Source organism: Carcharhinus amblyrhynchos, chromosome 1 (assembly GCF_965287045.1).
Source record: "Carcharhinus amblyrhynchos chromosome 1, sCarAmb.v2.hapA, whole genome shotgun sequence".
Classification (NCBI taxonomy): Eukaryota; Metazoa; Chordata; class Chondrichthyes; order Carcharhiniformes; family Carcharhinidae; genus Carcharhinus; species Carcharhinus amblyrhynchos.
In genome coordinates this window covers 19,529,587-19,556,200 of record NC_137324.1, presented here as the reverse complement: position 1 = coordinate 19,556,200, position 26,614 = coordinate 19,529,587, and the positions used below count along the sequence as shown (strand labels likewise).

At 42.3% G+C, this 26,614-nt stretch overlaps 2 protein-coding genes across 2 annotated transcripts in view; one reads left to right on the top strand and one right to left on the bottom strand.

Annotated features, from left to right (window-relative positions):
• The window catches only part of ctnna2 (catenin (cadherin-associated protein), alpha 2), a 1,308,817-nt gene that overhangs the window by 582,663 nt on the left and 699,540 nt on the right, over nucleotides 1–26,614 (top strand). The window lies entirely within an intron of this gene.
• On the bottom strand, nucleotides 2,692–5,795 carry lrrtm1 (leucine rich repeat transmembrane neuronal 1). The gene is made up of 2 exons (XM_080197197.1): nucleotides 5,070–5,795; nucleotides 2,692–4,873 (listed from the first exon to the last, which is right to left on the bottom strand). The coding sequence occupies exon 2, from the start codon at nucleotides 4,636–4,638 to the stop codon at nucleotides 3,058–3,060; it is 1,581 nt and encodes a 526-aa protein (XP_080053323.1). The 5' UTR covers nucleotides 4,639–4,873; nucleotides 5,070–5,795; the 3' UTR covers nucleotides 2,692–3,057.

The following is a 26,614-nucleotide window of genomic DNA, read 5'->3' as shown; positions in this document are numbered from 1 at the left end:
ATCTGTGTTCTTCTCCTCTTTGAAAGCTATCCATGCTTTTTAACACTCATCTGCCATCACTACTCTCAGAGCCTGCAGTGGCAAGTGATAGTAATGCTTATGGTTGCCCTTGGAGAGTTCAGCAATTTCGTCAAGATGAGCACTAGAGGGTGAAAAGAAAGTGTCCTTGCTGAAACTAATCCCTTCTCCCTCGTAAAGCAAATTGCTTTACCAAATCTCATCTCCTGTTGGTAGGAGGAAAGGAATGTTTACAGTGTATTCATAAATTAGCTTTGCAGGGGGCTACAAATCTACTATTTATACCTTCACTGTTGCTGAGCAAAGTGAAGTTTATTTTTCAGAAATGCATGTCCATCAACCTCGCTGGCCATTGCAACATCTCTGCTGATGCTTGTGCTTCTGTGATTATTTTTTTCTCTCTCCTGTGGCAGTGGGGAATTGGGGTGGATGAGGGAGACTTTTCTGAAATGAAATGTGATATAATTTTGTAAGAGCTTTAACCTTAACACAAGCTCTTTGCTAAAACGTTCTCAGGGCTTTGTAAACTCGGATCTCATCTCCAAGCTCCCTCATTTGTGTGATTTAAATCTATCCCCCCCCCCCCGCTTCTTTGTCAGCATTTACATTGTGGCACCATTCATCAGATGTGAATAACGGGATAGTGAAATGCAGATGCTATAAGCGATGGTAAGCAGAACAGAAAGTGGAAGTAAATTGCCAATGAATATCTGAATGCCAGCAAGGAAAGCAGTCGCCAGTAGATGCCGGTATTGAGATTCCTTTTAACGATAGTTTTCATAACACCTCCCTTTAGATTGGTCTGTGAGGCATAGTTGAATTTTGTAAGAATTTTTTAAAAAAAATCAACTGTGCTGTTATCTCGACATATTTAGACTATCACCAGTGCTTTATCCTGCGGTCTACTGAAACTGTGTCAGTTACGAAGGCTATCTATAACTAATTCCTAAAGCTGCCAGCTCCGCGGTTCACACTGGAGCAGAATTGGCAAGCCTAAGTGCTAATAGGACAGTGGATGACGGCCAAGAAACAGAAGCAACAATGAAAGTACTGGAAAATATTGGGGGGAAAAAGACAATGCACTTAATAGGGAGTTCACTGAAATATTATTTTAGACAAATAACTAAGGAGACGAAGGAGGCGGGTTGGGGGGGGGGGAAGTCGGGGGCGCAGCTCAGAAAAGTAATTTTGGGGAGTAAAGCTTCACAACAGTGCAGCAGTGTCATGCTGGAAGATCGCGACAGAGAATCCAATGTGTTAGTACAGAACATAATAAACACTGGGACCAACTTTGGCTCCAGCATGAAGTTGCAGCCGTTTTGGAATAAATGTCTTTTTTGCTGTTTGGCTCCCCCGGCATGTCATCTTGCTGCGAGGTCCTTGCAATTTTACTGTAGCAACTGGAACTGAGAACACAATTGACATCTCAATGTAGTGATGTGTCGGAGAAATTGCTGCTAGCTTTCTGAGTGCCTTCAGCTTTGAAAGGAGGAAGGGATTGGCTCCAGGAATGAGAACTTGTGGCATTCTGAAGCGAAATTTATAGTGGGAGCCAAAAAGGCTACAGATTGCCAACCAGGAACAGAAGGGGTTTCAATGAAAAGGGCAGAGAGTGATCAAGAATAAAGAAAGCCCAGTATAAAGGGGATTCTAAGATAGAGAAAGGAAATGAAAACACAAAGTGCGGAAAAAAAATACATGGAGAATGTACACAGCATGCACAGAATGATTTAACCTTTTCCACCCTAAAGGGGTTGAAATATTCTCATATTCATGAGTTATGTGAAATTCCTGTATTGGAAAAGAGATAAATTAAAGAGAAAAAACATGTCAGAATTTTGTTGCTAGGTTTTTTTTGGAGTGGTGTGGCTTCAAATATGAAAATATTTTTCAATTGGGTAAAAAATAAAATCGGATAACAATGTTAACAAACCTTAAATTGTTGAATGTTATCTGTTTTGAAATAAAACATTGCCATCGGTAATAATATGCATAATTGGTATTTTGTGCTGGTATCAACAATTACCCATGATCTAGAAATTAAAACTTAGTCCCTGTCTCAAGAAACTCATTTTTCACTTCCCTTTCCTTGTTAGGTACATTTGTGAAGCAGCTTATTTATTTATTGCCATTCTGTTTATTGTTTCTGGAGAAATGTGGTCATTTGTGGGACGGAAGTATTAACAGAAATGACCCACCCCCCACACACCGCTCCCCCCCCCCCCCCCCCCCGCACACACACACACACACACACTGCAGCAAGATATCACTATCCGCCCTGCTTTGGCTGTAGGCTGCAGTGTTCCAGGTGACACACACCTAGAGGAAGATGATGAGTGCGTGCTCAGACTAACGGGGGTACATCTGTGCTTAGTTTTAATTATTAACCTATTGCACACGCGGGGAATATGAGTGATCTAGGCTTTGCTATACTGTGACCACTCTGCAGGGTTTTATTTTACATGCCAAGAGAGGGTTAATTACTGCAATGAATTGGGGGTGAGGGGTGGGGTTGGGGGGGGGGGGAATAAATCACAGTGCAAGATTGAAGAGGATTTTCTCGCCCATTACCACATACATAATATAAATATGTTTGCATGTTGTTAACCTTGACTCTGCTGTAAATAACGTAAATAACATTTTTTAAAATATTTATTTAAATCAGGATAGTTTACAAAATTGATTAACTTACATCATTGACGAGCCTTGAACTCCCTTATTCCCAGATCTTACAGGTGGATTTAATATCATAAGAAACTGGTGAGAAGAGTTACATATACATTTTTTTTCCTTTTACAAATTTCAAATGAGAGTCGGACAGAGGATGGTTTGAAAGGTTTTAAAGACGCATTGAAGCTTAAATACTGTTTGGGCTTTTGAAAGACCCCCCAGGGCAAGGCTTGTTGGATTCAGTACTGTGTAATTCATTCATAACTCTGCATTGTAAAGTGGTCCTTTGTGCGTGTGCCAGTCTCTTAGCCTCCAGCAGGTCCACCCAGCAACTGTAGCCATTTCCAGCGGGGCTGGCTGGAGTGAAAATTACACTTCACATTCCCTGGCTGGCTGCTGATGACACGAACACGATCCATAATCATTAATGATCACCAGTGCCCCTTCAATATGATTGGGTTTGTAGTCCACGTAGTACTCCTGTGTGGACATGGCAGCCATCTGGTGCATAGTTTGTTGCTGTTTCTGCTTGCGGCGCTGTGTCACAAAGCACTGCCTCAAGTGCCTCAGGCCAGCGGGAAAACACTTCCACGAAACATAAAGTACGAGCACCACGATCAGAAAGGAGAAAAGCAACGCCATGGTGCCAGTGATTACCTTGTGAACCTGAATGGTATTCTCCTGCTGCTCGGGAGAAAGCACACTAGTGGCAGTGATTAAATCAGTGGTCTTTACTCCCGTTGTATCCTGCGTGACATAGATGCTGGAGGCATCCCTGACTGCTGTCATTCCTTGGTCTGTTGCTGCTACACTGGCCATGTCCGAGATGGCCAGCGTGCTGGTGGTCAGCTCGTCACATATGTGAAAGCCGTGCACGGCGTCCAGCACCTCCTCGCCCTGGGTATGCACAGGGCTGGCACACAGCAGGCTGCCTTCATGGTGACCCTTAAAACTGCTCAACCAGCTGGCCAGCGCACAGATATTCCGACTGCACTCCCAGCTGTTCCCAGACAGGCTGATGCTAGTCAGAGACCTCCAGGAGTCCAGGATGGGCTGCTCGATGGCGGTCAGGCGGTTCGAATCCAGTTGCAGTATCTTGAGGTTAGGCACGACCTCAAAGGCATAAGGCTCAATAAACTCAATCTCGTTCCCCGAGAGGTCCAATTTTTCCAGGTGGTGCCACGTCCACTCCAAAGAGTTCACCACGATGCTGACTTTATTCCACTGCATGTAGAGGGTTCTGAGGGAAAGGAGCCGGGGGAAGTGGGCGAAGTTCACTTTCACCAGGTCGTTGTGTTCCAGGTGGAGCTCGGTGAGCTTCAGCAGGCCGGCGAAGGCGTTGCGGGCCAGGCTCTGCAGCTGGTTGTACCCCACGTCCAGGAACTCCAGGCTCCGGCAGTCCTGGAAGATCCGCACCGGGATCGACTTGAGTGCGTTGGAGCGCAGGTGGAGGGTCTGCAGCTTGCGGAGCCCGTGGAAGAGGTCGGGCTCCAGCGCCTGCAGGTTGTTGTAGGAGAGCTGCACATGCCGCAGGTTGGGCATGGGCCGGAAGGTGGAGTTGGGCAGCTGGGCGATCTTGTTGGAGCTCAGCACCAGCTCCTTGAGGCGCCGCAGCCCGCGGAAGGCGGCGCCGTCCACCGAGTAGATGTGGTTGTGGTCGAGGTAAAGCCAGGTGAGCTGCAGCACGCCGCCGAACTGGTGGGCCCGCAGCTCGGACAGGCTGTTGTAGCGGAGGGACAGACCCTGCAGGCCGGACAGGTTGCGCGGCATCTCGCTCAGGCTCTGCGACTCGCAGTACAGCAACTTGCCGTCGCAGCGACACTGGCCGGCGCACACCGTCTGAGAGGCGGCCGGCAGCATCTCCAGCAACAAGCCCAGAACGCACACCAGCCACGCCGAAGGCTTCGCCAAGAGCCACTGGAGACTGAGAGCCACTAGCAGGAAATCCATCAGCAAGAGTTTAGACCTCCAATCCCCGGTTGGAGCCTCTTCCTCTCTCTCTTCCCCCCTCTCTCTCTCCTTCCCTCTTTTTTCTCTGTCCTCCTCCTCCTCCTCCCCCCCCCCCAATTGAAAGCCAGAAACCTTGCGAAGGGGCAAACTTTTTCACATCCCCGTCATTTGTTGCTGTTAGTTTTTGTCGGAGCCGGCAACTGAGGTTTTTTTCTGACTCGGGCAGGTGGGTCTCCTGCCTCAGTGACATCCAGGTCCGAGGGAAAGGGGAGAAGAGGAGGAGGAGGAGGAGGAGGAGGGGGGTTTTGAAAAAAAGGAAGGGGGAACAGAAAAGAAGAAAATCTGAGCATCAGTTGATCTTTTTCATTGTAGAGTCTGCAAGGAGACGCGAGATTGCTTTAATGAAAGGATTCAAACGAAAATAATCTTACCCATCCTTTTCCGCACAGTGACAGGCTCCATTCAGTCACCCGTCTTTTTTTTTTATTTGTCACTTAGTTAAAGACTGTAAAAAATAAAAGGGACCCAGTGTGGGTGATTCTAGTCCTCTCAGCTGCCTCACCATCAGTTACCCCGGGCTGTGCCTCCTCGGCAGAGAATCAGAGCAGTCGGGGCTCAGTTGTTGCAAGTTCTTTCAAACAATAATAAAATAAAATCCTTCTCCTCTCGCCCCTTCTTTTGCAGCGGCTGCGGTCCGTGTTGCTGAGGCACCTTCCCAAACTCTCTCTTGTCTCTCTCTCTGTCTCCTCTTGCTCATGAATTATTGGGCTCCGCCAGCCCGGAGTCGCCGTCCCATGGCTGCAGAGGACCACTGACCAAAGCGTGACCTTCCATCAGGGGAGACGGGAGCCGGGCGAACTAACCGCTTGGTGCCGGGGTGCCGCTTAAGAGCAGGCTGCACGGCGGAGCATGACTCTCCCTCCCTTTTTTTTGCCTAGCGGGAGCGCTCTGCGCTGCCAGAGCGAAAGCAGGCGTGCTGAGTGTTGACAGAGTGTCGTAAGCCACTCAGTGATCGTTCAGACTTCCCAGCGCTGTGTCAAACACGGGCAGATTGAAAGGGGGTGGGCGCAGAGCAGGGCTCGAATGAGGCGGCGAGCAAGGGAGGGAGCGTTCACTCTCCCGACCGACAGGACACCCCCAGAGCGCGTCGGCTCTTCCGTGTGGAAGGAGGCATTTGAAACGCAGCACTTGGCGTGGTCCAGAGAATTCAGCAAGAGCAAAGAAACAGCTGTTGCAGAGGTTGGGGTGCGGGGGTGGGGGTGGGGGGGGGGGTGGAATAGGGTGGCTTCGCCAATCGATGCAGGCTTCAGGATTCATGAATGTAGCATTTTGCACGTTGGAAGCTTAAGCAAAGTGCACTACAGATGTGAACCACACTTACAATGATGCACATCCTTCATTGATTGCTGTTTGACGTTGTCTCCCCCCCCCCCACCCCCCGCTTCATGCTTGTTAATATTGGGTAAACCCGGATTAACCCCTTCACGCAATTACCGACAACCACCCATGGTGGATAAATGGCACACTGGTTGGCCCGGAGTTGGCTGTTGTAATGACTGTACAAAACAAAGCAGCAACTTCTGGCACGTCCACTTGGGCACGGGGAATCCAGAAGTTGGTTATCAGTGATACCCTCTCCTCCGCAAGGTGCACTGTTGCAGTTTTAACAGATGCGATCGACATAGAATCAGTGATTTGAAGCCACAAGATTTTGTGCACCATTCCTGCTGTAAAAAAAAGATTAAGTATGTTAATCCTTATTGAATGAGGTGCAACAGAGTTCCTAACAGTGTGTTAAATCATAATTGTATAAGAATTACTGATGAATAATTGTGCTGCCACCCAAAAAGCTAATTGTAGATATGTGAAGTGTCATTCCCCAGAGTGCCATTTTAAAATACCATTCCTTTTCCAGTAATAAAACCTATATTTTTAATTTTAAAAGTTTGTTAATCAGATTCAACTTGCATTTTAATTTCATCATCTTTATTTTGCTTTCTGTAAAATGGCCAAACACTAATCACCATCAGCTGTGATGATTCCTGGTTTACTGCCTGTGAGAATGCTTCCATCTGATTGGTTGCTCAGCCTGCTCCATCACTTCACTGTTTCTGGATGCCACTATGAATCGGGGGAACTGATGTGCCAGAGCCCATTACATTAATAGTGGTGGGGAGGGGGTGGGGGGGGGGGTGGTGAGGGGGCTTTGTTCCAGATCACCATTTCTTCACCGCCGATTGCAAATTGTGCACCAATAATTAATTACCTCACTGTCCCTTCTTGGCACACTACACTGGCTCACTCAGCAATACTGTGAACTGAGAAACACTGGCAAACCCACTGGAAAATGCCAAAATTGTCTGTAGTTGGGCAGCAACAGCCCATATGGAAAAAAAATAATTCCTATCCTTGACCATGAAGTGGTATTTTTTGGAGCCATTCTAAAAATCTATTCTAATGAGTGCTTTAAGAGAAGCTGCTTAATGTGATTCTGCTGCTAATGAAGGAGCCAAAAAAAAACAAGCCTGTCAGGATGCATCAAAAGGCTCTCTAATGGGGCTGGAATGAATAAAAACAGGAGCTGACTTGACTCAGTTAGTTTATAATGTCACCTCAATTATGGATGCCTATTGCAATGTAAATTGTCGACATGAAATAAACAACTAAAATTTAGCTAATGGTGGGATGTGTAGAATGTTAAACTTCAAAACAATCGAAGCTCTCATTGTGAAAGAAAAATAATGAAATGTTCAGGTTTGTTCAGCTTTATTTGCATTGTCAGTTTTATCTTCATCTCTCCTGAAGTGGTTAATTCATTCACTTCTGCGGATGCTCAGCAGCTGTCAAGTGCCCCACGTGAAAGGGCATGAGTCTAGATACAAATATCGGCAGGTCATTCAGCTGAGCTTTTCATGTACACGTACTTCACAATAAAGATCAGTGGCAGTGACGAGCAGGATCTTCGGCTGTGTTGCTAAACTTTATTTTCTTAATTGTTCTGAAATATTTTATTTCACATTTATGTTTTTGTTCTCCAAATACACTGAGCTGCAGTGTGTTGTTTGGTCTAGATTTTCTCCTCTTTCATGCAGGAAAATGCAGGTACATTAAAGACACATTCTTCAGTCACTACTAACACTCATGTCTGAGTCTGAAGGTTTTAGGTTCAAGATCCACTCCAGAAAAAATCTCAACCTGCACTTCAGTGACATGCTATGGGAGCAGTGCAGTATTCCATATTAAAATGGTAAACTGTATCTGACCTCCATGTGGATTTAGAACATAAGAACTAGGAACAGGAGTAGGTCATATGTCCCATCAAGCTTGCTCCACCATTCAATAAGATGGTGGCTGATATTTTTGTGGACTCAACATCACTTACCCACCTGCTTACTGTAGCCCTTAATTCCTTTACTGTTCAAAAATGTATCTATCCTTGCCTTAAAAACATTCAATGAGATAGCCTCAACTGCTTCACTGGGCAGGGAATTCCACAGATTCACAGCACTTTGGGTGAAGAAGTTCCCCCTCAATTTGGTCCTAAATCTGCTCCCCTTTATCTTGGTCAATTTACCCTCTAGTTCTAGTTTCTAAAGATCCCATGGCAATATTGAAGCAAGTTCAAGGGCATTTCGGACAACATTTATCCCTTAACCAACATCATTAAAAGAGGTTTTTATTTTATTGACTTTACTGAGTCTCTGCGGTGTGCAAACTGGATACAAGTGCTTCCCTGTATTAAACCCAGGGATACGCTTCAAAGTACTTTACTGCCTGTGAAGTGTTTCAAGACATTCTGAGGTTGTGAAAGTTGCTATATAAATGTAACTCCTTAATTCCTTTCTTCATCCATCTACTTATCTATGCAGATTAGTGACCAGCAAATACAAAACTCCAAAGTATAATTTGCCCCACAACAGGTGCCTCACTATTGAGAAATATTTGTTCCTATTTTTCCAACCTTTTTTTTCCTTCTGACAGATATTGGTCAGTTAAAATTAAGCTCTAACCTTCCTTTTTTAATTCAGGCTGAAATTTGGGATACATTGTTGTGATTGAATCATTTAGGAATAATGAATGAGCTCTCTGCTTGCCCAATACAACCCAGGTAAGAGCTGAGCAATTTTTAAGAACAGGCTGCTTCTGAAATAATTCTGGCAAGTTGCAGGTGTAGTTTGGATAGAGAGATAGGCAGCTCCCAAATGAGGGGAATGGGGAGGGAAATCTGTGGGCTTCCTGTGCAGTTGAGTTATAAACAGAATTTAAGGTGGGGTTGGGGGGGAGCAGGGGAGGTGGAGAGGGAAAGGAGGAAACAGTGGGACTGGTAGTGAATGGGGATTTACTTTCCTTCTGCCTTGACAAACCTACAGATGGCATAGGAACCCCATATTGTTGATTTATGTTGACTCCTGGCTGTTTCAAATGGGAACATCTGCTCCACAATGGTGTGAGTTTGGGTGTCAGTGAAAATAGCATGCCGTTTTCACTGACAGCCAAACTCACACCATTTATGAGTTTTGTCTCAGTACTGCCCTAATTATTTCAAAGAAGTTGGATGATAATTGGGACTGTGACTATTTCCCTGTATTGTGCCTGGTTCATCAATCAGGCCCAAGAAGGGAATGAGTTGTGCAACCGTTGTAGTTATGAACTAGTTACTGGGCAGTGAAAGAATAAGCTTTGCCAGTAGGATTCAACTCCATGATGTTCCACAACAAGGTAGCTAGAGATCAGGAGACCAGCAATATGAAAATGATTCCAAGGGGAGACACTATCGTAGTGTTAATATCCTTTAATCAATATTCCAGAGGCCCTGGTTAATCCTCCGTGGATACAGATTCAAATCTCACCATGGCCAATGGAATTTAGATTCAATTAATTGAGAAGTCAAGTCCCAGTAATGGTGACTGTGAAACTATCATCAATTATCATAAAAACCTATCAACTTGAGCAAAGAAATCATCCATCCTTACCTGGTCTGGCCTACTTGTGAGTCCAGACTCACAGCAATGTGGTTGATTCTTAACTGGCCTCAGAAGTGACCTATCAAGTTATACCAAAGTATATAAAAAAGTTGTACCAAATGAACTGCTGTGGTTCAAGACAGTGGTTCACCATTACCTTCTGAACGGCAATCAGGGATGGATCACAAATGCTGGCCTTGCTAAGAATTCTCACATCCCATGAAGTAATATTTTACAAAATCCACTGGTGGCCTTATTCTCCTCACTCCTGAAAATGTAATTTGTCACAGCACCCTCAGCTTTTTATGAGTGTGATTTTCATTACTCTTTATGTGCCATATGCTTCTTGACTTAGTTCCTGAACAGTCAGGCACAAATTCGAAGAACATGCCTCTTTGTTCCGCCTTGCCACACCAGAGGAAATAGGTTCTCCGTATCACCACCATACAATACCATAACTATTTGAAATACCTTTTGATCAGACCTGAACCTTCAATGCAGGGTCATGCAAGACACATTTCTGCAACTTGCTCTTGTCGAAAGATGTGCAGGCTAGGTGCATTGGCTGTGCTAAATTCTCTTTCGTTCACCTGAACAGACACCAGAGTGTGGTTACCAGGGGATTTTCACAGTATCTTCATTGCAGTGTGAATGTAAGCTTACTTGTGACTAACAAATAATCTTTTCAATTTAACTCCTTAAACCCTGGTATTATTCTGATGAACTTCAGAACACAAGAACTAGGAGCAGGAGTAGGCCATCTGACCCCTCAAGCCTGCTCTGCCATTCAATAAGATCAGAGCTGATCTTTTCATGGACTCGGCTCCACTTACCCACCTATTCACCATAACCCTTAATTCCTTTACTATTCAAAAAATTATCCTTGCCTTAAAAACATTCAACAAGGTAGCCTCAACAGCTTCACTGGGCAGGGAAATCCACAGATTCACAACCCTTTGGATGAAGAAGTTCCTCCTCAACTCAGTCCTAAATCTGTCCCCCCTTATTTGAGTCTATGCCCACAGTTTTAGTTTCACATGCCAGTGGAAACAAATTCCTTGCTTCTAACTTATCTAATCCCTTCATAATATTATGTGTTACTATAAGATCTCCCCTCATTCTTCTGAATTCCAATGAGTGTAGCCCCAGTCTACTCAGTCTCTCCTCATAAACCAACCCTCTCAACTCCGGAATCAACCAAATGAATCTCCTCTGCACCCCTTCCAGTGCCACATCCTATGCACTGCAGCCCTTTACCAATCTCTAGCCATATATATGCTGAGGCCATGTACACCCATCACAGAAATTAAGTCTTAAACTTTGAGTTTAATGCATACACGTGCATGCACACAGTCTCAATGGCAGATGGAATACAATGTTGGCAAGTGTGAGGCAGATGGAATACAATGTTGGCAAGTGTGAGGTTATCCACTTTGGTAGGAACAATGGTAGGAAGGACTACTACTTACAGGGCAAAAAGCTGCAGCATGCTGCGGTGCAAAGGGACCAGGGGGTCCTTGTGCGTGAGTCACAAAAACCCAGCCTACAGGTGCAGCAGGTGGTCAGGAAGGCAAATGGGATGCTGACCTTCATAGCGAGGGGGATTGAATATAAAAGTAGGGAGGTCTTGCTGCAACTGTACAGGGCACTGGTGAGGCCGCAGCTGGAGTACTGTATGTAGTTTTGGTCACCGCACTTGCGCAAGGATATTTTGGCCTTGGAGGGAGTGCAGAGGAGGTTCACTAGGCTGATACCAGAGTTGAGGGGGTTGAGCTATGAGGAGAGGCTGAATAAACTAGGCATGTACTCGTTAGAGTTTAGAAGAATGAGGGGAGATCTCATTGAGACGTATAAGATGATGAAAGGGATGGATAGGGTAGAGATGGAGAGGTTCTTCCCGCTCAGAAAGGACAACAGGACAAGAGGGCACAGCCTCAAGATAAGGGGGGGGCAGTTTAGAACAGAGTTGAGGAGGAATTTCTTCACTCAAAGGGTGGTGAATCTCTGGAATTCTCTGCCCATTGAAGTGGTGGAAGCTACCTCGCTAAATATATTTAAGACGCGGGTAGATAGGTTTTTAGTAGGCAAGGGGATTAAGGGTTATGGGGAGAAAGTGGGAAAGTGGAACTGAGCCACTTCAGATCAGCCATGATCTTGTTGAATGGCGGGGCAGGCTCGAAGGGCTCGATGGCCTACTCCTGCTCCTATTTCTTATGTTCTTATGTTCTCAACCTCATTCCCAGCCCCAGAGAGAACACGGGGTTTAGAATATTGAAAGTGTGACACTTAATGTATTCGTATGGCGTACTTGCATGGCACCATAATAATGGGTGTGTTTTGAGGAGCAGCAGACAACTGACGGCCTCACTGAGATTCAAAGCTTGCAGCAAATTATGTCAGTCAGATCGCTCCACTGATTTAATTTCACATCATCAGGTCGGTCCCTGAATCCATGTTGCAAAGGAATCATGGCGTGGTCAGTAGTACAGTTAATTGACCCCTGCCCCAGGTTCTTCCTCCAACTGACAACCGTAATCCTCATCACACCCAGTCATTGCGATCCTCTTACCTGTTGACTGGAGAAAAACTGAACTCCGCACCTGGCTGCCTATAAACTTTAGGTAATTGATGGCCAGTTCAAGTTGGACTTGGGCTTAACATTTTTGAAATCATTCCGCCTGCATTAGCCCAAAATCATAATTAAGTCTGTATTCCTATGCTTGAAGATGTCTTTATCTACCACATCTTCAAGGAATCTTATAGCCATCATCCAATAATCACTTTCTAACTGGCCTCTCATAAAAGCTTCCCATTTTTTTAGTTACACACAGTATTTGCATTTACTGCCTGCAGTTTAATTCACTGCTATATCAATACAAAATACTTGACGGTACAAGGTGAAAAAGCACAAAATGTTGGTGAAATAATTCCTGGAACCACTTGATTGAATTACAGCATCTATTAGTTTGAGGTTAAGAAGGAATACATTTGTATCCTTCACCACATTTTCTATTTGCATTTTAAGATTAATTCATGAGTTGTGCCACCAATTGACACTTCAATTTTGTATACAAGTGAATTTATCAAGATAAGGATGTATATCAGGATGCTCCCCAAGTAATGCATCATTTCTGATTGCCAGAAGCTAGTGTCAGATCTCTACATAATTGCTATTTGCCTGAAAGACTGTATATAAAAAACATACATTCCTGGAAAGTAAGGAAATATCTACAATCCTGTATGGCCTTTAGCTCTGAGATCAAACCTATGGATCCAACATGGACTCAATGGGCCAAATGGCCTCCAATGCCACAATGACTCTTTGAAACAAGTATCACAATTCACTTCTTACAGGGCATCAACTCAAAGGTTAAGTTTGCACCAACTGGCACTAAATTGTCAGTCTGGCACACAAATAAAATACCACAGAATCATAAAACTGTTAATACACAGAAGGTGGCCATTCAACCCATTATGTCTGCACTGGATTTTTGAATGCACAGTTCTCCTGCTATTCTCCTGAATTAATTTGATTTGATTTGATTTATTATTGTTGCATATATTAGTATACAGTGAAAAGTATTGCTTCTTGCACACTATACAGACAAAGCATACCATTCACAGAGAAGGAAATGAGAGAGTGCAGAATGTAGTGTTACAGTCGTAACTGGGGTGTAGAGGAAGATCAACTTAATGCAAGGTAGATCCATTCAAAAGTCTGATGGCAGCACGGAGGAAGTGTTCTTGAGTTGGTTGGTACGTGACCTCAGACTTCTGTATCTTTTTCCCAACGGAAGAAGGTGGAAGAGAGAATGTCCAGGGTGCATTGGGTCCTTAATTATGCTGGCTGCTTTACTGAGGCGGCAGGAAGTGTAGGCAGAGTCAATGGATGGAAGGTTGGTTTGCATGATGGATTGGGCTACATTCACGACCTTTTATAGTTTCTTGCTGTCTTGGACAGAGCAGGAGCATACCAAGCTGTGGGATTTTCACAGCAACTTCTTTGCAGTGTTAATGTAAGCTTGCTTGTGACCAATAAATAAACTTTAACTATATCTGTAAATGTTGATGAGAGTAGCAGCTGACATGCCAAATTTCCTTAGTCTTCTGAGAAAGTAGAAGCGCAAGTGGGCTTTCTCAACTATAGTGTTGTTATGGCGGGACCTGGACAGGTTGTTGGTGATCTGTACACCTAAAACCTTTGAAAGTTTTGACCATTTCTACTTCTGCCTTCTCCATGTAGCCCTGCACGTTCTTCCTTTTCAGATTACAATCTAATTCCCTTCTAAATGTCTCAGTTAAACCTGACCAAACCACATTTTCAAGCTGTTCACTCCTGACTCCATTCGTTGCATGAAGAAGCTGTTCCTCATGTTGCTTTTGTTTCTTCTTTCACCAATTAATCTAAATCTATGTCGTCATGTTCTTGATGCATCCATGAGTGGGAACAGTTTCTCCCTATTGATTCACTGCAAGCTCCTCATGATTTTGAATATCTCTATCAAATCTTTGCTCAGCCTTTTCTTCTGCAAGGAAAGCAGTCTCAACTTCTCCAGTCTACCTTAATCGCCAAAGTTCCTCATCCCTGGAACCATTGTTGTGAATATTTAATGCACTCTTCCTTTCCGGAGATGAGGGGGTTGGACTATGAAGAGAGACTAAATAGACTGGGTCTGTACTCGTTGGAGTTCAGAAGGATGAAGAGGGATCTTATAGAGCGTATAAGATAATGAAAGTGATGGATAGGGTAGAGGTGGAGAGATTCTTCCCACTTAGAAAGGATTGCAGGACTAGAGGGCACAGCCTCAAGATAAGTGGGGGGGGGGGTGCAGTTTAGATCAGAGTTGAGGAGGAACTTCTTCACTCAAAGGGTGGTGAATCTCTGGAATTCTCTGCCCGTTGAAGTGGTGGACGCTACCTCGCTAAATATATTTAAGTCACGGGTAGATAGGTTTTTGATAGACAAGGGAATTAAGGGATATGGGGAGAGAGCGGGAAAGTGGAACTGATCCACTTCAGATCAGCCACGATCTTATTGAATGGCGGGGCAGGCTTGAAGGGCTAGATGGCCTACTCCTGCTCCTATTTCTTATGTTCTTATGCCTCCAAATTTTTCCTAAAGTACAGCACCCAGAACTGGCTGCAGTACTCCAACTGAGGCCAAACCAGTATTTTGTACAATTGTGGCATAACCTCCTTGCTCTTGTACGCTATGGCCCTCTTCATAAAACCTAGGATATTCTCTACTGCATCTCTTTAAAGTGTTCCATTCTCCAAGCCACATTCAGCAAAATGTTCCTTATGCTCGGCAGTATTTAAGTGAATCCAAATTTGCCCTGTCTTAGTCTTGAGTGTCGAGTCCAAAGTGTAGATCCCAATAAGGCACAAAGTATTAATACTAAAACTGAATTAAGGTTTTATTTAAGCATATTTATACTTAGCTCTGTACTTAATATGTCTAATTTTAAGTAAACTTTTTGCAATGTACAAAGTTGTGGCAGTTTGTGACTTAGTATATGCTTAAGAATTAAATAGCTCAAAATTATCTGCAGATTTTGTCCCTGCTTTCCCTAGACCTAATTTGAAATTATTGACATGTACAGAGGACATAAATAACTCCAAAACTGGATGCTTTTGACATCTCAACTTCTTTAAACCGCACTTAAAGCTGATCCTAACCACAACACCCTTTCCCATCTCCACACTAATTTTTAATCCAATTTGATATCTGCCTGCTAATTCCATAAACCTTTAATTTTCTAGTAATCATTCATTCAGTATATTGCCAATGGTTGTCATCCCTTCTAAAATCTTTGCTGGCTACTTCCTTTTTGTCAAGATATATGGTTATTTCATTCTTAATTGGACATTCTAACATTTTCTGCATCACAGATATTAAACTAACTGGCACAGCAAATAGTTGCATCTCCCTCTTTTTAACAAAAATGAAACTGTATTGGCCCATCTCCAATGCTCGATCACACAACCATACTCAATAAAATTCCAAAATTAAATAAGCTCCAATTTTAACCTAGCTTGACTGATCGGAACAGAATGGATTCAGCTCAGCCACCCATGGGTGGCACGGTGGCGCAGTGGTTAGCACTGGTATCTCACAGCGCCAGGGACCTGGGTTCGATTCAAATCTTGGGTCACAATCTGTGTGGAGTCTACACATTCTCCCTGTGTGGGTTTTCTGAAAGATGTGCTGGTTAGGTGCATTGGCCATGGAAATTCTCCCTCGAAGTAAACTAAAGTTTATTTATTAGTCACACATAGGCTTACATTAACATTGCAATGAAGTTACTGTGAAAATCCTCTCAGTGAACCTGAACAGGCACCAGAGTGTGGTAACTAGGGGATTTTCACAGTAACTTCATTGGCATGTTAATGTAAGCCTATTTATGACACTAATAAATAAACTAAACTAAACATTTCACACTCTGTCCAATTTTACTCTGCATTGGAATATAACATCTGGCCTGGGTTAAAATGGGCATGCAACCTGTGTTCCAACTTTTGGGTTAGATTAAGATTGATACTCTCATTGGTCAAGTTTTGGCAATTGTACCTTTACCTTCCTCAGAATCCTACAATATCTATTTTTTTTTCAGATGATAATTTGGAACTGACACTATCGTAAATATTGTTGGATTATTAAGCAAGAGGCTATCATTTGCAGAAGAGAAGGTTTTGATTAGTATTCTTTGTATTTTGGAGAAATTTGTTTGAAAGAAAGTGCACATATTTATATGGTGCCTTATCACATTCTCAAAGTGTTTGAAAGTGCTTTCAATTCAGTGGATGACTTTAAGGTACAGCCACAATTATTACGTAGACAACTACATCCATCAATTTGTACAATAAAATCCTGCACAGAGCAAATTAATTAATGACCAGATCTTCTGTTTTTCAGTGATGTCAGCTGCTGAAGGAATGTTGGGTCAGGGCACAGGGTGACTTGGTGAGGGTTTGCTGGTGGCTGGGTTGCCTGATGTCCCTCAAGCAGCCTTGGGAACTTGTGTGTCCAGCTGGGCAGGAAGCTATTCAGTTTATTGTCCCAGACAAAAAACAGCACCTGTGACACTGTACCAGTCCTGCAGCATTGTACTATGTGCGTATATCTGAAGCATATATTCATCTGGTTTATCCATTGGGGATGAAGTAGAAATGGTCGAAAGCTTCAAGTTTTTAGGTGTCCAGATCGCCAACAACCTGTCCTGGTCCCTCCATACTGACACTATAGTTAAGAAAGTCCACCAACGCCCCGACTTTCTCAGAAGACGAAGGAAATTTGGCATATCAGCTATGACTCTCACCCACTTTTACAGATGCACCATAGAAAGTATTCCTTCTGGTTGTATTACAGCTTGGTATGGCTCCTGCTCTGCCTAAGATCGCAAGGGACTACAAAGAGTCATGAATGTAGTCCAATCCATCATGCATCCCACCAGCCTCCCATCCATTGCCTCTGTCTACATTTCCTGCTGCCTCGGAAAAGCAGCCAGCATAATTAAGGACCCTATGCTCCCAGTAATACTCTCTTCTACCTTCTTCCATCAGGAAAAAGAATCAAAAGTCTGAGGTCACATACCAGCCGACTCAAAAACAGCTTTTTCCCTGCCGTCATCAGACTTTTGAATGGACCTACCTCACACTAAGTTGACCTTTCTCTACTATGACTGTAACATTACATTTTGCACTCTCATTTTTCCTTCTCTATTAACAGTGTGCTTTGTCCGTATTGCATGCAAGAAACAATACATTTCACTAATACATGTGACAATAATAATTCAAATCAAATTACATCTCTAACATAGAGAAAGTCATGCACAATTTTATCTCCTGTTACATTTTTCTTATCTTTGATGATCAGAGCATCATTAAATCCCTGCAGTGCATTTCGAGGCCATTCAGCTCATTGAATTTGCACCGACAACAATCCCACCCAGTGCCTATCCCCGTAACCCCATATATTTATCCCGCTAATCGTTCTGACACCAAGGGACAACTTAGCATGGCCAATCAGCCTAACTTGCACATCTTGGACTATGGAGGAAACCAGAGTGCCTGGAGGAAACCCACACACAGACAAGGGGAGAATGTGCAAACTTCACACAGACAGTCACCCAAGGTTGAAATTGAACTTGGGTCTCTGGCACTGCAAGATGTGTGAATTTTGTCTATCACATCAGTTTTATAATTTTAAAGTGCTCTTTGACTTTCGCTTGCATTCTTAAACTGAATGACACATTCCAATCTGCAAAGCTCCCTGAATAACCTGCAATTGAACTTTGATTGAACCGAATCTTTATTTCCCTAATAACAATCAGACTCTAGTCTTAAGGAAACTCAATTTTAGCAGAATAATACATTGTGTTTTCCATGGTTTACCACCTTCTGCCCTAATTGTGTCATCTGACTTATTGTGAGACTGACCAGTAATTAGTTTTTTTTTAAAGAAAGGCTAGCATATGTTGTCATTGCACTTCCCATATTATGTAAAAGACTGACAAATCAGAATGGAAAACTTGCTGTTATATAGTGCTTTTCATAAGCACCAGACATTTCAAAGTACTTCACAGACAGCGAAGTACTTTTTGAAATGTCATCACTGTTGTAATGTAGAATGGAGGAAGTTAGGGAGCATATGAATCATAAGTGAAGAAGATATCTGTAAAACTAATTGAGAAGCAGCTAAGAATGTCTTCAAACAATCAATGCTAAACAGCCAACCTACCGATGAAGGTTGTCTGTGCTGAGCTGTGAATTACTGGCAAACATTTCCTCCGAGACCCATTTCATTGCTTAATTTCCACTTTTCATCATTAGCTGGCCTTCACCATCCATTTCGTGTAGCCAAAAGTAGCTGAATTATGTTTGTCCAGTGACTACATGACCATCACAAGTGTGATACTTCATAGTTTGTTTCAATTAGTTCCTGGTATTTTAAATTACTGATTTGTCAAAAATCTGATTACATGCACATATGCGCCATTGGGCTGGCCGTGGAATCTGAGTGGTGCACAGAAAACCACAAAGCATCATCAGTGTGCAATTAGGGGCTGCTTTCTAAGATTTTTGTTTACATTATTTATTATTATTAAGTTTCAAAATCGGTAATATTCTTTCTTTCTAATGAAAATAAATGTGTGAAGTGTCAAGTCTAACCCAAAATTTCAGCTGTGCTTTTGTAATCGCCAGTGATTATTATTTTAAAGGCTACTTCATATAATCTTAAAGGGCAGAAGGTGGCCATTCACGCCATCTTGCCTGTGCTAATTCTATGAAGGAGTTATCCAATTAATCCCAAAACTGGGAAATTTCTCCTTTTCATGTGGTTATTTCCATTCCTTCTGTTATAACAGATGGAAGATAATTTTTTTTTATGTTTACCTTTTCTAGCCACACATTGCACCGAATCAGAACAAGATAGTGATGGACCAAACAAATAGAATAGGTTCATTAAACCAGAAGGAAGACAAATAGAAGTGTAAATACTCATGAAAGGGAAAGAAGCAGACAGGTAAATAAGATTAATGGTAGAAAAGAATAGGAGAGAAATATAAAAGAAAAGAAAGGAGAGGGAAGAAAAGAAGAAGGAACAAGCTGGGTCAATTTTCATTAAAGTGAAAGAGCTGTGTTTGAGATGGGGACAGGAGAGCATCGGTCCTGCTACATCCGAGACAGAACAACAGTGAATGTTTTGGTGATGACACATGCATACATGTGTCTAAAATTCAATAAACAAACATGTTACCAGCATCTGCAGAGTGTCAGAACCTGTGTAGGCACCATAGCTTCGCCTACTGCATCACAACTATCTACAGATTTTCCATGTCCCACCTTGCGGGAAGTCTGCTCGTAGTCAAAAAATGGGCTTTGTGTTTTTAAAACTAGCAAATAGGTAAAAATGTGAAATATGATTATATTTCACTCATAAATTGATATCAATGAATATTTAAAAAAAATCAGGGTCTTGAGAAGAAGAATCAAGTTAATGAAGATGGATTACTTGACATTTAAAAATGGATTAAATGATGGGGAGTGTGGCTTACACTGAAATATTTTATCTTGCCGTCCTTTAGGAAATAGGCTTATGCATAGTTAAGTGAATGTTAAGACAAGGCTAGCTATAGAGTATTCCTTTGTGGATTCATTGTTTAGGGGTGTATTTGTTACAATGGAAACCTATTCTACTTAGTGCATTATAATCCTGTTTGCTCACATACATTTTAAAAGGAACTATTTTTAAATGCAACCTGAGTGTCACTGATTGTGAAGCGACTAGATTTCTGGCACCCCATTTGAAGTTTCTTCATTTAAATCTGTGACAAACATGAAGTTAAATATTTTTAGCTTTGCCTTTTTTATTTCCTTTCAAAGACTGCACTATGAAGACTAAGATATTTCTTTATTAATACATATTGCCTTCAACGCAATTATATTCCATTAAATAACTAATGTCTTGACCAAAACCCTTTGATTGCTATGTTTAATTTACAAATCTTTCAAACCGAACCGTGGAGGCTTAGATTTGACTGGTGAGTTTATACTTTCACTGCTTCAATTAATTCAAATCTGTCCTCTGAAGTGGGCACAAAGACTCAAAAGGCTTGTATTTTCATTATGTCATCTGTTTGCTCATTTCTGTGTTTTCGAACCTAAATGCAATTCTGCATAAGAGTCAAAATGTACATTTTACGTCATAAAAATCTATGGGAGCATAAATCCTTATTGACACAGCATTATAGTGAAATGATATGGAGATGTAACATAGCGAACTGCTTAATGAAGCTTATTGTATTCAAGCAACATATCGAGAAGAAGTGAGAGCTTCTAGCTCTTTCCTGGCTTATTGTTTTGTTTGCATTGGTGTGCCCTGAACATTCACTTCTCAGACATTGACTGCATCATTGAAAGCATACACAATTAGTTCCTCAGGTTCTAACAGTGAATAACACAAAACCAAATGTCAAAAACAATAATGTTTCTAATACTGCATTACCCATTTCAATGTGTGCATAGTAAGTACAAATGGTCATTTTAAATAATGCATAGGGCATAATTTTACAGCCCCTCCCACTGGCAGTATTTTCCAGTCCTGCCAAAGTCAATGGACTTTTGAATGGTTTGTCACATTCCCCACCTTCTACTCCGCCATGACTGGGTCATAGAATTCCACCTCAAAGTCCCACAATCTTGGACTGCACCAGGGCATTGCACACATGATTCAAATCACAGCTTTTGGTGAGGAAAGAACATATTGATGTTTATCCTTTTCATTCAAATGTTTTTTTCTTTTCTGTATCAGTCAGCATACTAAAAATTTGTACAATTCACATTGAGTTGCTATTTCAATAGAGAGCCCAACCATAACTGACAACCTCTTAATGTATTTTGCTGTTGATTGAACTGGTGAGCTTGCCCCATGTCGGACATACAGTGCTTATTTTGTGACCTATGAGACCTCACACTTTATTGACAAATTGAAAATTTAGTCTTTTATTGTCTTTGCCATTTGTATGTTGGCAGTGTTACGCATTGAGCACTCGCACAGCTTTCCAAATGCCAACCTTGATTTCTCCAGTCACGCCTACAGTAGTTTGATGAAGTATTCATCTTGGCTGAGTGGAAAGAGGCGTCCAGTGACGTTCAGTTCAATTGTAACCAGGTGTTACTAAGCTCTTAGAGAATACAATATGTTGTCAGGGAAGAACCAGAAGGAACATTTGATCTTGTACTTTTTTTCAAATATGTTCTTCACTATTATAAATACTGCAAATGCACAATGTTCGCTTCCAATTGTAACTCTCCAGATAATGAACAATTCATGCCCGCATGCAACAAGACCAGGACAATATTTAGGCTTAAGCTGATATGTGGCAGGTAACATTAATGTCAGACAAGTTCCCAGAAATAACCTTATCTAAGGATAGCCAATCTAAGCATTTCCCCTGTATATTCAACAGTGTTACCACTGCTGAATCCCTTCACCATTAGCATCCTGGGTTACCACTGACCTGAAAGTGAACTGGAATTGCCAGTCTGATGGCACAATGGGTCGCACTGCTGCATCACAGCACCAGGACCTGGGTTCAACTCCTGGCTTGGGTCACTGACTGTGTGAAGTCTGTGTGTTCTCCCCGTATCTGCTTGGGTTTCCTCCAGGTGCTCCAGTTTCCTCTCACCGTCCGAAAGACTGGTTAGGTGCATTGGCCATGCTAAATTCTCCCTCACTGTACCCAAACAGGTGCCGGAGCGTGGCGACCAGGGATTTTCACAGTAACTTCATTACATTGTTAATGTAAGCCTGCTTGTGACACTATTAAATAAACTTTAAACAGTCTTGGAGGGCCCAATGGCTTACTCCTATTTCCTATGTTTCTGTCAGCCACCATTTGCCTTTCCCATTACCACTATTGCTGAAGTTATCATCCGTACATTTGTCATCTTGTGATGAAACTCTTTCCATGGCTTTGTCCTTCGTACTTTTGCAACGATTTTGGTCTTTGCATGTCCACTATTGCCATCTATTTTCCCCCAGTTGAAGCATTATTTTTTCACATAATCCCTATATTTGGAAATTCCTCCCTAAACTTTGTACACCAACTTCCAAAACTTCTTATACACCTAGCTGTTTGGCCTTGGAGGGAGTGCAGAGGAGGTTTACTAGGCTGATGCCGGAGTTGAGGGGGTTGAGCTATGAGGAGAGGCTGAATAAACTAGGCTTGTACTCGTTAGAGTTTAGAAGAATGAGGGGAGATCTCATTGAGACGTATAAGATGATGAATGGGATGGATAGGATAGAGGTGGAGAGACTCTTCCCGCTCAGAAAGGACAGTAGGACTAGGGGGCACAGCCTCAAGATAAAGGGGGGGCGGTTTAGAACGGAGTTGAGGAGGAACTTCTTCACTCAAAGGGTGGTGAATCTCTGGAATTCTCTGCCCGTTGAAGTGGTGGAGGCTGCCTCGCTAAATATTTTTAAGACGCAGGTTGATGGGTTTTTGATAAGAGAGGGAATTAAGGGTTATGGGGAGAGGGCGGGAATGTGGAACTGAGCCATGACAGATCAGCCATGATCTTATTGAATGGCGGGGCAGGCTCGAAGGGCTAGATGGCCTACTCCTGCTCCTATTTCTTATGTTCTTATGTTTATGTTCTTATTTTTGACCTCCTCCCCTCCTTCTTGGGGCTGATACCCAACTGGGAAACTCATGCTGATATCCTGTGATCTCGAAGGAACTATTTAAGTCTACATTGTTTGTTGCCTACCTGCTGTTTCAACTCCAACACAGCTTGTTCTCCTGGACGCTGGTGATCTTTGCCAGTTCACAGCAGCATTACAGTTGTAAGAAACATCGCAGCTCGAGAGGGAGGTGAATTGCTTATGCCATTTGCCTTCTGCAGTTAATAGTATTGAGCAATAATTGTATTGCTAAGTCCTGCAATCTTAAGAGATAACTAACATGCGCCAGTCAAATTGAATGGAAGCAAGAATTGAAACTGTCTGAGATTAGATATAAAACCAATTCTTTAAAATATAAGTCAGCAAATGAGAACTGGCATACTGTAAGTCCAGCAAATAATATTTTCCCCTTAAATTTGAAGGGAAAAGTGATCCAACGAGTGATTACTGCAAAAAGAATCTTTCTTTTATTACTTTTCAATTGCCCAGACAACATTCTTGTTTTCTTGACAGCTGCGGTCCTCAGTAATCCATCTGTCAATTTTGGGTTCAACCATGTGATAACATTGACCAATCCAGAATCTCATTGTGCTTGGGCTGATGTAGAAGTATGACCATTAGCAATATGGATTGCTGCAGAAACATTTCCTGACATAGAGCAGAAAAAAATGATCACAGTGGCCAATTCAAAAAGAGAGCTATGAGTCAGATGAAGCATTTGGACAGTAGGACAGTTAGATAATCTATAACGAAAATAAAGATCAATGTCAAATTCAGGCTAGTTTGTTCCTTACACAAATATAAGCAAAGCCTCCAGCAACATGTACCCAGCTTTGAGTTTTTTTGTACTTTAATAGAACAGATCTTTCCAACATAAAATTATGCCAACCAATTTATTGTTCGAGTGGTTGTAGCAACATTATGCAACTGTTTATTATTTTTCTTTCCTAATCATTTTGTGGAGTTATTTTTATACTGGGAATCATTCAAGGCTAAGGCAAGCTGACCAGAACTGGACAGTAAATGGCTAATGTCAGCTGTGTAACAGAAGTCAATGGTGTGCGTACTTCTCAACAATTTTCATTTGATCAAAAGATGTAATTGTCCTCAAAATTTAAAACCACTGAAGTAAATGCTACAGTTTGGAATTATCAAGGAAATTGGAGGATAATATTCAAAAAGTGATTTATTTAATTTTTTTCTCTACCCTTCTCAATCAAGAGGATTAGGATTGCATGTGAAGGTCATTGTATGAGGTTTTAATTATTGAAAAGTACAGTGTTAATCTTCCTGACTCAAGAGTGTTAAGAAACTGATTAAGGACAAAGCAAATTTGAATTTTTCACAACTGCGACAATATATTCAAATGACCAAGTCCACAAAAAAGCACTTTGATTTGAAGATCCATGGCGTACACACAGTCAGTTGAGGGGACATTGCCAATGAGCAGATAATCCTGTTTTTAGACATGGAGCCTAATGAGTTGACAGCTGGGTAATGTGAGCTGGGATTCTCAGGATGCTGGGACTGGGGTTGGGGTGGGGGGAGGGGGGAGGGGGGAGGGGGTGTGTGGGGGGGGTGCGTTGTGCACAGGGTGTTGGACAATACAAAGGCAAATGATGTTACTCTGCATCGTTTGATGCTTTGAAGGACTGCATAAGCTTAGTGCCAATGTAAACGGATGTGTAAATGGATGCCACAGGAAAAGATGCTTGATGGCCTAGGGTGGTTCTAGTATCATCCAGTTTACTTGCACTGTTGGATCTTAGCCTCAAAAGGCCAACATGCTTCCTTCAAAGAGTTCAATCAGTTTGCAATTGTTTGCATGTAGGAAACATTACCCCTATATATTTGATGCTCTCTGAGCACATCATCAGCAATTCATTACCAGCCATATTTATATATTCTCATGAAGCATTATCCTGCAAGATAGTAATTAGGCAGATGCAGCACCTAAGAGCATTTTTCTTTTCATTTTAACTATTGGTCCCTGGTGTTTAAGATTATGTTTCCATAATCAAGTTTTAGAAGTATTGCTCTGAATTGACCACCTGCCCCAAGCAAAGGTGATGTTCATAGCTCTTTCACTTTGCTTGGCTCCTTCTCACAATGTCATGGGTGCATGAATGATTTTAATATGGGAGGAATTCTAGAAACTCTAACAACTCTGTTAGAATCTTGTTAAGGATGTTTCTGGTAAGCTGGGAACCTGTGAATGTAGAATATTTGGATTTCCAAACAGCAGCGAGGTGTACAAAATTATGAGGGACATAGATAGGGTAAATGAAAAGAAACTTTTCCCTTTGTTAGAAGGTGAATTGCCAGAAGACGTAGATTTAATGTAAGGAGCAGGAGGTTTAGAGGGGATTTGAGAAAAAACATTTTATCCAGAGGGTGGTGGGAATTTGGAATGTACTGCCTGGAAGGGACCCTCAAACATTTCAGAAGCATTTAATGACTACTTGAATCATCACAGCATACAAAGCTATGGACCAAGTGCTGGAAAATGGGATTTGATGCTTTATGGCCAGCACAGACAGGATGGGCCCAAGGACCTTCTTGTATGCTGTAAAACTCTCTAATGATAAGGTGTCACACAAAACGACATTACACAAAATTAGCACTCAGGCTCACGCTAGTATGGATTGAGGATTCACGCTAGTATGGACAGAAGTCAAATTAAACTGGACATTTTCAGATCGTCAGGCTGTAACTGGCAAGATACATCAAGGCCTCAACAATTTCCAATTTATATCAATGACTTAGATGTGGGGACTGAGTACAGTGTATCCAGATCTGCTGACATTACCAAGTTCCGTGGGAAGTAAGTGGTAAGGAGTACTCAAAGTGGCTGCAGAGGAATGTAGGCAGGATGGATGGGTGGGTATCAGGAATATAAAGTCACCATTGTCGCAGATGACCATAGGCTGCTCTCCCCTTTGATGGGGAGAGCTGACTGGTGGTCATTTAACCTGAGAATCACCACACCTCAGGTAAAAGGCAAGACTGAGAAGGAAGACTGCCTTCATGAAGAACTTCAGCTGGTCTGGGAATTGAACTCGTGATGTTGGCATCGCTTTACATCACGAACCATCTGTCCCTGTGGATAACAAACAGCAGTTTGTTATCCACAAACAGTGGATAACAATAACAGCTGGTGGAAGTTGTGATGAAGTTGTCCACTTTGGTGGGAAAGCAGAATATTTTTCAAATGTTGAAAGGCTAGTAAATATTGGCATTCAGAAAGATATGGGTGCACTTGCGCACAGAATACAGAAAGTTAACATGCAGGCACAGACTGCATTTAGGAAGGCAAGTGATATATTATCCTTTACTACAGAGGGATAGGAGTATGAAAAGCTGGTTCACTGATGCATTTCAGGGAAGGAAATTTGCTGTCCTTGCCTGGTCTGGCCTACACGTCATTTCAATGTCCATCACTGAGGGTGGTTTGGTAGCACCACTATTGTCCAAGCTGGCCGAGTCCTGAAGGAGTTGAGGTAGACGATCAGCCGAGATCTTACTGAATGGAGAAGCAAGCCCAAGGGGAAGAATGGCCCACTCCAACTCATATCTTATTAACGGTTTGAACCCTCATTGCTACATTCTGTGGAACAGCTTGTTGAAGCTGCAGTATAGTGCCTAGCCACTTGTAACAGCCACATTTAAAAATCATTCTTTTTTTTTGCTGTTTCTTTTCCTGCCTTTGGGAACATCCTGCTCTAGTACAAATCCATGTGAGGAAATAAAATGCATGAACTACAATATTTCTATTTCTGTTAAATTAGCAATGACATATCTCTCCCTGAAAGTTGGCACCCAG

Coding starts and splice junctions, on each gene's coding strand:
- lrrtm1 (XM_080197197.1), bottom strand. CDS start 4,638: ATGGATTTCCTGCTAGTGGCTCTCAGTCTCCAGTGGCTCTTGGCGAAG.